General features: G+C 31.1%; 1 protein-coding gene across 1 annotated transcript; it reads left to right on the forward strand.

Moving 5' to 3' along the window:
- The first annotated feature begins 4,756 nt into the window (after nt 1-4,756).
- Nucleotides 4,757-13,195, forward strand: CRT3 (calreticulin 3). The gene is made up of 14 exons (XM_039042790.2): nt 4,757-5,161; nt 5,600-5,707; nt 6,252-6,444; nt 8,406-8,664; nt 8,965-9,021; nt 9,099-9,146; nt 9,308-9,394; nt 9,476-9,533; nt 11,079-11,146; nt 11,379-11,474; nt 11,673-11,729; nt 11,821-11,907; nt 12,395-12,424; nt 12,912-13,195. Exons 1-14 carry the CDS (start codon nt 5,026-5,028, stop codon nt 12,921-12,923), a joined length of 1,296 nt encoding a protein of 431 aa, XP_038898718.1. The 5' UTR covers nt 4,757-5,025; the 3' UTR covers nt 12,924-13,195.
- Nucleotides 13,196-13,646: the final 451 nt, after the last annotated feature.

A 13,646-nucleotide genomic window follows, 5' to 3' on the forward strand; every position in this document is an offset into this window, starting at 1 on the left:
CACTTAGGTTTTTCCCCTGCTTTCTGGAATGAATAATGTAAACCAAAACCAAATCATTATTTTAGTCCCATTCCACGTGGTATTTAATTTCCATCATATATATATATTATCCACATTTTTCATGGCTTCGTGACTTGGCATCAACATATAAAAGTGAATTCACATTTTCACCCTATTGTAAAAAGTTTATTCAACATATAAAAGAAAAATCAATAGAAAATTACTAATCAACTTTTACCCCTAAACCATTTTCAATTTTCACTTGTTTGTCTATTAATTTAAATATATGAATAAATTCATTAATTTCAATAAAACTAAAAATAAGTTTGATCGAGACATGATTAACTATGTAATAACTTTATCAAATTTCACAAATTTCAATCTAAAAAAAATGTTCACTGTAGGTTCTGTGTGGCACTTAATTTCACTATCATACAAATATATTTTGTCATTTATTTAACATATATGAAAACTTGTTTCATTTTTCGTGGAAGAACTTATTAGATGATTAAAATTGTAATGCCTTTTAAATATGAAGGTTTCAATTTCTAATACTTACTAAGTTTGAGGTAATTCATTCTTTGTTAGTTTAAATGTTTTTAATACATTTTTTTTATTTTGTATATTTAACTTAAAAAAATATAATCAATGTCTATAATAATTCTATAGAATTGACTTTTCGACATTTTTGTTGACATTGATGTTTAAAATATTGGTCATATGTTTATAATGGGTTAACTTCAAAGTTAGCATGAAATAATTCTTATGCGAGCGGTGTTTAATTCATACAATTTCACTACTTAACTCTCTTTACGCAAAATAATTCCATACAATTGCTAAAATCGACATCAAATAATTTCATACAATTTTGTTACTCACTCTCTTTGTGCGAGTTGTGTTTAATTTTTTTTATGCCCAGTCTTCTTCTTCGTTTAGATTAGAAGGCCAAGGGATTTTGTGGTTTTCCGATTTCTCATGTTATATGTTCTTTGTTCTTAGTGAGGACTTTGGTTGTGGTTAGTTAGTCCCTTATTAATGAGTTTTTTTTTTTTTTTTTTTTTTAAAAAAAAAAAACTAGTTTCTAAAATTAGCATTATCGATTTGTATGGTTTTTTAAGACAAGAAAACCAACAACGCAATCAACTATTCTCTAACATCCTCATAGTGATTCACCAATGAGAGAGAATAAAAAACATCTTTTTAGACTAAAGAATAACTTTGAAAGATTGCTAAAACCGCTAAAATATGAATTAATGAATAAAGTTTGACTGAACATGGAATAAAATTGATTTGAAAAAAATAGGAAAAAAACTATATTCAAAATATACACGATTCTTTTGTAATTTATTTTTTTAAAAATGAAATTAAATTTATGAGAAAACTTATTTTAAGACAGGATTCAATTTTGAGAATCATTTTTAACTCTAAAACAACAATTTATAATAAACCTTATACATAAGTTTAGTTGGAGGATTGGCCTTATGAGGTTTCCAATGTGATTGCTAGGGACTACTCCACTATCACGTAATTTCTGGTTTGTTGTTTATCTAAAAAAAACTATATATGGAATAATGGCACAAAAAAAATTATTTTAAAGGCTCAAAATGGTAAATGATTCCGTTATTGAAAAAAATGTCAAATGACTCTTTGTTAATGTCACTATCACGTGAAGTTATGGTATTGTTCTTAATTTCTTAATATTTTTTTTTTCTTTTTCCTCTCTTCTTTCGCATTGAGTTCCTCATCTTTCTCCCTCTCTTATTTTCTTCCTCTATGCATTGTCTTTGCTTATCCGACTTTTCTTCTTCCTCTTTGCCATGATGAGTCCACGCAAGTAGCTCCGATGCAACCAACTCTGATGAGCAAGAGTGTGAGTGAGAGAGATGAGTGATTTTGTGAGTAAGGAAAGGAAGAGAGAGACTGAGAGAGACCGAGAGATATATAGAGAGAATAGTGATTTGTGAGTGAAGAAAAGAAAAAGAGAGAGAGAGAGAGAGAGAGCGAGAGAGATACCAAGCGAGAGAGTGAGAGCAAGATGCTTTTTCGCGTGCATGCGAGTATATTTTTGGTATTTGAATTTGATGTCAGTAAAGGGTCATTCGTTTTTTTTTTAAAAAAAAATTGTCATATTTTTGGGTTATCGTACAAATTTTCCAAAATATATTAATAAGTAAACCTTATACACGAGAATTTTACCTATTAATCTATTATTAGGTTTTCATGTTACGAATCATTTAAAAAAATATCACTTATATACATTAAATTGTGTAAAGTTTAGTTAAAGTGAGCTTCGCTTAATGATAATTGATATGATCTTATTCTTTTAAGGTCAAAGATCTGATCTCAATTGATGTATCAAAAACAATAGGACAGATGTTTAATATGATTTTTTTTAGCGCACATGAAATTTATTTTAGATAAAGACAATGTCATTATCCTTCTTCTTCTTCTTTTTTTAGAAAATACATTGCCATAGTTCTACATGTTTTTGAAAGAATTATTTAACGGTTGATATAGCTTCTTCAATGGTTTTAAACTACTAATAAATAAAAAATAAAAAAAAAACACTTTAAACCATTATATTGGTTTAAAAAGAAGTTGTTTGCAACTTGAAATGATTAATTGAAAATCTTTCAAATTAAGGATGTTTGTGGGTTAGGTTAGATCGAGTTGAAATATTTTTTAGATTCATCCCAATTTTTAAGTTGTAAATTTCTTCAACTTAAATCATCATTATTTATAGCTCCACCCATCCCACAACCCAACCCAACTACGAAACATTTGGGTTCAGTTGGATTAAGTTAGTGGGTCATTTATTTAATTTTTTATTTTAAAAATAAATAATATGCCAATATGTAAAAATTGTATTTAATTATTTTTATATATTGAATTAAGATTAAATTTTAATTTATATTATAATTTTTTTTTCAAAGTACTAAAAAATTATTTTAGGAGTTGTTGGGAATAAATTAACCAGAAAAAATCATAAAATAAAATAAAACAAAAATAAGTATATGTAAAAATAAGTGTAACATGAGTAAAAACAAAATACTTTTTAAGATTGATAATTGGTTTAGGGATGTTTAATTGAGCCCACAATCAGAACTCGTACTATCCAATAGGCATGTTTGTGGACGGTTGGGTTGGGTTGAAAGGACTTTTAAACTCAATCTAATTATTTAGATTGTAAATTTCTTCAACCCAAATAACCCTTGTTAAAAAATAGACCTAACCCAAACATGAAACATTTGGATTGGGTTGGTTTGAGTTACTTGGGTCATTTATTTAAATTTTTGTTATAAAAGAAAGTAAAATGTTAATACGTAAAAGTTCGATATAACTATTTTCATATATGAATTAAGATTAACAACTCAATTTCAATTTATATAATGTATAATCTTTTTTCAAAATGTAAAAAAAGAAAAAACTATTTTTAAGAGTGGGTGAAGAATAAATTACTCAAAAAATTGATAAAATTAAAGAAAACTAATATATATATATATATATATATATATATATATATATATATATATAATTGTACATAAGCAAAAAAAAAATTATATTTTAAATTTAATAATAAGTTCGGGTTGGTTCAGATTGGTTTGAGTTATTTCAGATGACCCATAAACCAACCAAACCCATAAAATTTTTATTTATTTGAACCCAATCCAACCTAGAAGAGTTCATAACCAACCCAAATTGAATCGTTTGGGTTGAGTTGATTGGTTTTTTTGAACATCCCTACTATCCAACCCAAATTATATGACAGTTGGATTAGTTTTAATTTTGAGTTCGGTTGGGTTGGGTTGGGTTGCTTTTATTACACTTTCAAAAATTCGGATTAACCCAACCCATATATATATATATATATATATATATATATATTACAACTTATAAATATTTTAACTCATAGATATTTTTTGGTGTTTGCTTGAAGTTTGTAATAAATATCTTAAATTTTGATATTAATAATTGAGTTTTATGAAATTTTAAGTCCCGATTAGTAACTATTTTGTTTTTTAAAATTAAGTCTACTCCCAAATTTCTTCTTTTGTTATCTATCTTTCACCAGAAGTTTAAAAAACTAAGCTAAATTTTGAGAACTAAAAAAATAGCTTTCAAAAAGATTTTTGCTTTTAAAATTTAGTTAAAAATTCAATCATTATACTTAGAAAGATAGTAAGAAATGTGGATAACTTAATTTTCAAAAACAAAAATAAAAAAACCAAATGACTATCAAATGGACCCTTAGTTATTAGTATGTATTGTCGACAAATTTAAGTATTTTAAGTTAATGAAAAAAATATATTAAATAAATTAAATAAATAACCCGACGATTCAAGGGTTGGAGGACCCAACTCGGGTCATTTGAGTACCAACTCGACCAACCTGAATTTTTGGGTTGGTCCGAAAAATCTCCTAACCCAACTCAACCCATGTACACTCCTAAATTAGTTTGGGTTCATTCGAGTTATTTTACGTGAACTCGTGAACCAATCAAATTCATAAAATTTTTATTTATTTGAATCAAATTCAATGCAAATGAGTTGATAATCCAATCCAAATCGTACAAGATTGGATTAGATTGATAGAATTTTCGTTCATTGGTTTTTTTTAACACCCCTATTCCAAATCATGTCTTAAAAAAGAAAAAAATCTCTCTCTTTTTTTAATATAGTGGAAAAAAATGGTTAATTAAATTAAAATACTCTTAAGAATTTTATTTATTTATTTTTTGGGTTGGGGGAGTGGAAGAACTCTAAAAATTGCATCGTGTTATACACGGCCAATTGACTTGGCTAATATTATTATATATATATATATATTTTTTCAGTTTTCAGTTTTCATTTTTATATTTATTTTATTTTCCTAAAGGACTTGACTATGTATAGCATTCAAAAAGTAGTTTCTAGAAAGGACGGAGCAAAGGACTGAGAATTTTTAAAGAGTGCCCTTTCTGCTTCTTCTTCATCCGAACCTCAGGGCTCAGATTATTGTAATTGACTTGCTTGACTCGCTTCAGTAATGGGGGAGTTTACTCCCAATCCCAATCTCCATCTTCTCCCATCAATGAAGCTTTTCGTTCTACTTCTACTCATCAATTCCATCCTCACCTTCCACTCTGCTCTCTCTGAAATTTTCTTCGAAGAGCGATTCGAAGGTAAATTTTCCGATCACGCAGCTCTGTCTTTTTTCCATTTTTACTTTTTGATGCATTTGCGCTTTTCTGATTCGAATGAATTGGGTTTAGTTTTTTAATTTTCGAATTGAATATGGTTAAATGTACTGTGTCCGATCCGCTTTTCGAGATGGATGTGGCACTGCCCTATTTAGGGCGTTTTTTTAATCGTTGTTGTTATGTTGTAGAAATGGACTTTCTGATTTCGTTGGCTTTCTTTTAGTGGATGTGTGACGTATTTGTCTGTTTTTAGAAGGTCTTCCGGTTTTGTATTGCGTTTGATTGCCACTTTTTGATGTAATTAAATGCTATCTTTTTGGCAATTTGGGAAAATTTAAGGTTTGTAATCTGGATTGTATTTAGGTAGGTTGCCGTTTCTTTCTTGTTCTGATACGTAACGTTTCTTTTATGTGGGGCTAGATGGATGGAAGAGTCGTTGGGTCTTATCTGATTGGAAAAGAAGTGAAGGGAAAGCTGGGACTTTTAAGCACACCGCCGGAAAATGGTCTGGAGATCCAGACGATAAAGGTGTTTATTTATTATGCTTTACTTTGTTAGAAATAGCTGATTGTTTGTTCATGATAAATTTGAGATTCAAAACGGGTTATATGTCAAAGAAACGAACAAAATTGATGCGTGATGAATTTTTTTATTTGATTCTTTTTTCCTTTTTCTAAAAAAGGGGTCATAGCTGTAAATTTCTAGCTTAGGCTCAGATCTACTAACTTGTGGCCCCTTTTTTCTTTGGAAACTGATTTTAGAAATAATTTTTTCAAGCTATGGTATTTTCTTGGTTAAAGTGCCATTTTGGTCCGCGTATTTAGACTACATCATTTGAAATATTTTTAAAATTTATGGAGGGAAGACGGATAGAGTCAAAAGTGTTTTTGGAAAAGGTAACTATAAACTTACAATAGGAACTACTTTTAAAATTTATTGGAAGTATTATGACTAAATTTGGATGTTTGATAATGCAATGACTAAATAAAACAGGCTCCAAAGTTCAAGACCTAAATGGTTTTTTAACCTATACTTAGATGTTAAGCAGATGCTGATGATGACTGGTTTGCAGGTATTCAGACTTACAATGATGCTAAGCATTTCGCAATATCTGCAAAGATACCAGAGTTCTCCAATGAGAACAGAACTCTAGTGGTTCAGTATTCTATCAAATTTGAACAGGAAATTGAATGTGGTGGCGGGTACATCAAGCTTCATTCTGGTTATGTCAATCAGAAGAAATATGGCGGTGATACCCCTTACAGGTCTGTCAACATGCTATGATGTCCTGTTTCATAACGTTCCTCGTCTGTCCTAGATCTTTTTGTTTGTCACTAACTTGAATGAACAATTCATTCCTCTTTATTATATGAGATCATAAACTTTTTGGTACTTGTGAGACCAGCCACAGTATATCGATGTTGGCACATGGTGTCTATGCATATTTGCATATGCTATGCAAAAGTGATTTGAACAATTTTTATTTTGTAATGATATATAATCTCTTGGTGCTTAATGTTGGAATTGTTAATTTTGTTAAACAACATGCATGGTAATCAAGCAATACTTAAACAGAAAATGAGTTGGCAAATCAAAAGAAGAGAAAAAGAAAATCAAGAATGCTTGGAGCTTTTTCTTTTAGCGTGCGCTCTTCTCCTCCTCCTTTGTCGTCGCGATTGAAGCTTCATTGCCTTCTTCCCTTGTCCTCAGTGAAATCCATAAGGATTATGTTATTTGATTGGTGAAAACCTCAAACAAAGGGGGTTCTGCTCTAGAAGTGGACAAACTAGATCTAAATGATAGGAACACCCGCTTTTTTTCATTCCTGAAGGAGTAAATTCAGGCTTGGAAGGCCTATCTTGCTATTATCTCAAGTCTACCTATCGTCCCTCCACCCCAACCCCAACCACAATTTCCTCAATACCAGACATCTCTTATCCGAGAAGCAATAAATGAGAGTAAAGGTGATTCAATGCCATTGCCATCAACCACCCAAACAAACAACTTTCCATTGCTTTCTACAAATGTAATCCCAGTGGAACAGAACTCTTGTCCTTTTGAGGTGATTTTCCATGACGATTGGGCCAAAGTTCTCTAAGTTCGTTGGGAGATTATTAATCCAAGATGCATGCCAAAACCTGTCATCCCTAAGAAGGCTTAGAACTCCTTTAGTTGGAGGATCCCATGGGTTGACCCCGAAGACTTCTTGGACAACCCAACCCTTTTGCTCTTGATACTTTTGTCAAGTTAGGATCTCATGGATCAACCTGGATAGGTTATGAACCTTGTATGCCTAGCTTAGGGTCTTTTCCTTGGCTTGGCATGTGGCACCAAGCCTTTACCCTCAATATAGAATTCACCATCAATCAAATCACAAGCGAAGTGCTAAAAGTCTCGGCTTCCTACAAGAAAAGAGCCAACCCTTTGAAATGTATGTCAAGTACTTTGATTACGCTAAACTTGAAGTGATCATGTTGGTGAAGAGCAACCTATTACCTAGCTAAATCAGGTTATTGCCAACCTGGTTAACGGATTTGATATCTTGAGGGAGAAGTGCCAAATGAAGCTCAATTTCTAGTGTGCATCGGGGTGACCTCAGAAAAATGCTTCAGATATATGGTCTACTCGAAAGGCATAGAGATAATTAGACAAGAGTATTGAGTCTTGACACGATAATGACTATGAAAAAGAGTGGGATCCATGTTCATTTCAGTATATCCCTTCTTTTCGTATTCTTTGGGATAAGTCTTCTGTTAAAAAAAAATTTGTGGGCAGGATTTCTCATTTTGTATCTTTTCTAATAAATTTATATTTCTTCAATAAAAAAATAATTACCATAATAATAACATCGGATTTTCTGAGACAATATTCTTTTGCCAAATGGTACAATATGACATGCTGACATGGGTGAGCTTCATCATGGTGTTGGACATATAGTCCCTATTTTAAATTTGCATGTGATTAGTATTTTGCTTGATATTACTAACGATGAAGATTGTAAGCCACTGCTCCCTCCTACTACTGATTGAAATCCTTGTCCTTTTTATCTCAAAGTTTTTTAAAAAATAGAAAGAAAATATTATCCTTTTTGCCTGCAGAGTTTCATCTGTTTCTTTTTTCTATTTTGTGAACTCTCTCAATAGTCTTTAAGTTGTCTGTATAAAAGTGTATTTTAAAAATTTAACAAGTAGTGAAAATGTCTTATTCTAGTTCTTCCTTTTTGCAGTATGATGTTTGGACCGGATTTATGTGGTACACAGACGAAAAAACTTCATGCAATACTTTCTTACCAGGGGCAGAATTATCCTATAAAGAAGGATTTGCAATGCGAAACAGACAAGTTAACTCATTTCTACACGTTCATTCTTAGGCCCGATGCTAGTTACAGTATCCTTGTCGATAATCGAGAACGAGATTCTGGAAGCATGTACAGTGATTGGGACATCCTGCCACCTAGGAAAATCAAAGATGTTAAGGCAAAAAAGGTGCTCTTGGGAGACTGTAATTTTAAATATTTATACACTTGTGTGGGACTTATGAGTAGTTCTTATAAATATGATCCTCTGATGTGGAAACAAGGTCTTTTACTTGTTCAACAATATCTGCCTAAACCATGGAATTCCCCGAATAAGTTGCATCCAATGCAACTTGTATCAGATTATACTTGCAGCATGCTTCTGTGTTCCACCTGTTGGTGTTAAAGATTTATAGTTTATTATCGAAGATTTCCCAAATAGTTCCTTTGGAAATATACAACAGTTTCTAAAATTCCCTATACCTTACAGCCTGCCGACTGGGATGACAGAGAATACATTGAAGATCCTAATGATGTTAAACCGGAGGTATTTAACGATACATTTACTTGATGTTAGTAGGTTGTTATATTAGCTTTAAATGAGTTTTTCATTCTTTTATTTAGGGATACGATTCAATTCCAGCTGAGATTCCTGATCCGAAGGCAAAAGAGGTTTGTTGATAATTTTGCATACATAATGTAGTCTCATCAAGTCTTCATCCTTCCCAAATTGCCGAAGGGTTCTAGTACTAACAAATTTTATTGGAGAACTTTTTATATGTAAATTAGTTGATCTTCTGATGTACTTGATCTCTTTGATATTTCTTAAATAGCCTGATACATGGGACGAGGATGAGGATGGCATATGGAAGGCTCCTAAGGTTCCAAATCCAGCATACAAGGGACCGTGGAAGCGTAAGGTGCCTAAAGTGCTTCCCTATATATGTTCACTGAAATGTGTTCTGTACAAGTTCTTATTTGTCTAGTGGCATGCTATACAGAAAATCAAAAACCCCAATTACAAGGGAAAGTGGAAGACTCCATGGATTGATAATCCAGGTATGTTTCTTGTCAGCTGGTTCAGATACAGACAGGTGAAGGCATTTGTGATAAAAGAAGTGTCATAGCCTCGATGTTGAAGCTTACAGCCTGTTTGATAACGTTCCTATTCCCCATTTCTTATTTTCCGTTTCTCATTTTTTAAGAAATTGACATGTTTGATAACCGTTCCTGTTTCTTGTTCTTAAAATTTGAGAAATGTTCCTAAAAATGGTTCCAAAATTGAGGAATTATAAAAAGTAGAATCATTTCATTTCTATTTTATTTAAAGTTCCTAAAATGTATCAAAGTGGGGACTTGGCTAATTGGTCAGCAACTCTATAGTCTTGAGATCAAATCTCTCTTGAGACTTTTTTATTTCATTTTTCTTTCTTTCTTTTATATTTCCTTTTTTTTTTCTATATATATATTTTTAATATTTCTTTTATAATTATTTCTCTCTTTTATTTATATTTATTGTTTTTTATACCTGTATGTTAATTTAATTTTGAATTTTGAATTTTCAAATATTTAGATTTATATATTATTTGGATTTTCAAATTTCAAATTTTCAATAGGATTATTTTCAAATATAAGAAAATGAACTACGTATAAATATTTTTTGAATTTTGAACTTTGAATTTTAAATTTTGCAATATGCATTCATATATTTATTTTTTTAATTTATATATATATTTTTATTTTTCTTACATACGAAACTAATTATAATTTTACAATAATAAAATTTTGTTTACTAAGATATTTCATTTAGGTTCATTTTAATATTTTTACAACCATGACATTTACATAATAATATAATTGAGTTAGATTTGAGTCTACATCATTTAAAATTTAAAACAAATGATTTGAGTAAGAAATAATATTGTAAATCAAAATTTAGCAACATGTGAATGATAGCAACCGTTGTATCATCGATATTAATTTTACATCGGGACTCATGTATATTCAATAGTTTAAATATTTGCTAATTAATTTTTATATTTTAACACATGCTATATATATCTTTTTATTTTATATATTTAGATTATATTTAAACTATAAAATATAGAGAAATGTAAGGGGTAAAAAATACAAGAAATGAGAAACAAGAAATAGTTATCGAACAAGTTTCTGTCTTTCTCTCTCTCTTTTTTTTTTCTTTTCTTTTCTTTTTTTTTTTTTAAGAAACAAGAAACAGGAATAGTTATCAAAGATATTTCTGTTTCTTGTTCTAAAAAAAGAGGAAACAGGAAACAAGAAACAAAAATGGGAACGTTATCAGACGGGTCTTAATGAATTCATTTTTTAGACTTTTCTATTGCTTGCTTGAAAATGGACCTGTCTATTTCATTGTTTCAGATAACCGGTAAAACAGTAAAGCTAGTTCCTAGTGGTACATAATCATGATCTCATAGGCTCTCCGGGTTGATTCTCTATTTTAGTCAGTTGTTAGAGTTCTGTTTTGAGAACAATCTTACTCTATGCTAGCCAAGTTAGCAAATTTTTTCTCATTAACTATTTTAATATATGTATGTTTTTCTTCCTATTGCTGTTTTATTTATCCAGAGTTTGAGGACGATCCTAATCTTTACGTGCTAAAACCAATAAAGTATGTGGGCATTGAAGTTTGGCAGGTAGACATCATGATTTGTTTTTGTTTCCCTTTTCAAAAAGTTGATTCATTCAGATTGAAAGTTAAAATTAATCCTATTATCGTGATTTGTTTAATTATTGTTATTTTATATTTGTCAACAGTCACGTTTTGGTTCTGTATTCTAGTTTGTATAATAGGTGTCAATGTCTCCACTGACCAGTCTTTTAAATTAAGATGTGTAGTGTCTCTGATGATGAATTAATATATTGCAGGTAAAAGCTGGATCAGTTTTTGACAACATTTTGATATGCGATGACCCACAGTATGCAAAGGAAGTTGTTGATGATACGTTTGCAAGGAATAAGGAGGTATATATGTCATTTACTGGAAATTTCATTTTGGACAGTCTCAAATAGGAGGAGTTTTTACAATTTACTTCCTTCCACCCACCCCCTTAGCCCAAAACGTGAAAAAGAAAATCCACGGAGGAAAAAGAAAAAGAAAAGAAAAGAACAGAAATCATGATTGAATGTAGAGTTGTCAATTCAATGTGTTCACAATTTCAGGCAGAAAAGGAAGCTTTTGAGGAAGCAGAGAAAGAAAGGAAAGCTAGGGAAGAAAAGGTGAGAAGTCTTGTGGGTTTTATTGCCCGATGACATAACACAACAAGAATTCTAAATTTCTTCAATTTTATATAAATTTGAGTGGATGTAGGAGGCTGAGAGGGCTCGAGAGGAAGGTGAAAGGAGAAGAAGGGAACGAGACAATCGTCATAGAGATAGGCGGAGGCATTATCGAAGGGTATATCTCTAGCTGAACATATCCCATCTATAATTTATCATCTATATTGTGCTCATCTCTTTTGGGCTTTGCAGCCACTGAAGAGGTCGGGCGATTTATACTGTCTTCCTGAACAGTACTCATTCCCTTCAATATGTCTTTCTTGTAATGGGCAAGAATCTGTTGGCTTTATACTTAGTTGCTTTTCCTTCATTTTTCTTTTTTTGGTGATAATGTGATCCTTGCCTGCTTGGGTAAATAATAAACCAAACTTTCCATAGGTATTAGGTAATATGCATTGGGTGACACAAGGGATGCTTTTCCTTTCTTCAAAATTTTTGCAATTCATTTAAAACCGAATTTAGTGATCATACAGCTCCTAATAAACCCATTAGCGTATTTAATTCATTCTTAGAGTATCCTTTCTCAAAGCTAACTGCTGTTTCAGTTTAGCTTGCATTCATGCAATCGAAAAATTAAGTCTAAATCTTAAAATTTTGCTTTGCAGGATCGGCATGACTTTGATGACTACTACCATGTAAGTTGGCCCTCCCCAATTTTGTTTATATTCTAAATCGATCCCATAGGGTAAATTTCGGCAAAAACATCAAAATTTCTATATTCATAGAACGAAATTACTACTAGAATGTTGATGCAAATCAATATTATTTAAAATTTCATGGAAAACCAAACTTCAAGTCAAAGAAGTTTTTTTTCACGACTAACAAACTCCAAGTATTAGTACATTTTATGGTATTGAAAAAGGCTCCAATTTATGAAAACATTGAATAATGTTAAATTCCACGATCCATTTATGATAAAGTTTTACGTAAGGCTAGTGAAACACTATGGATTATTACATGAAAGAAGTAGCTGATTAAGTTTTTTGGTTGGTCTCCTAGTCGGTAAATGTAAAACATATCCATTTTCCTGAGAGCATTTTTAGCATTCAAGCGGTATGTGCAGTTATGCAACTCACATTGGTGTTGCAATAAGTAGTTGTAAGAAACTCATTGGTGTTGCAGGATGAGTTATGAGGATGGTTTGGAAGTCCCACTAGCTTCAGTTCAGTTGGTCCAAAGGACATCCTCCAACCGTGCTTCTGCTGTGACATTAGAAACCTAACTGCCTTCAATTAAAATTATTGTATTGAAATTTGCACATTTAAGGGGTTCTGTAGTTTTCTTTCCACTTTGTATTTCTTGGGTTTGAATCTTTGCAGGTCCTGAAATTTGCTTTTCAGAACAGCAAATTCCAAGTCATATGGACTCATTGATTATTAATAATTTTACTCATAATTATTTCTCTTCTTCCTCTCTTCATTTTCTTCTTATTCTCTTTTTTCATGAACATTTCGTAAAATGAACCGAGAACCAAAAACTTCTTTATGATTGATCTCTTTTTAAAAAATTTATTGCTATTGACATTTTTGCCATGTGAAATACTAGATTTACCTACAAATTTAATACCAGATATCCCATTATTACGGCTTCAATGTCTCAATTTTCACTTAAGATGATTCTAATATGGTAACTAGTTTGTGGCCGATTGAGAAAACTTTGTAAGGATGTTGAGACTGCTTTTGAAAGTACAAGTCTACAAACGATGAAGATGTCATGAAGGTTGCATTAGCATTATACATTGAAGTCGTAATGATGGGAAAAGATAAGAAAACATAGTTTCATGTTAAGACATTTGGGATCGTTGATGACATTAAAATCTTTAGGAGTTACGACTAGTCGTCTGTCTTTAAACGTTAA

Source organism: Benincasa hispida, chromosome 1 (assembly GCF_027475165.1).
Source record: "Benincasa hispida cultivar pf3 chromosome 1, pf3_genome.v1.1, whole genome shotgun sequence".
NCBI classification, from domain to species: domain Eukaryota; kingdom Viridiplantae; phylum Streptophyta; class Magnoliopsida; order Cucurbitales; family Cucurbitaceae; genus Benincasa; species Benincasa hispida.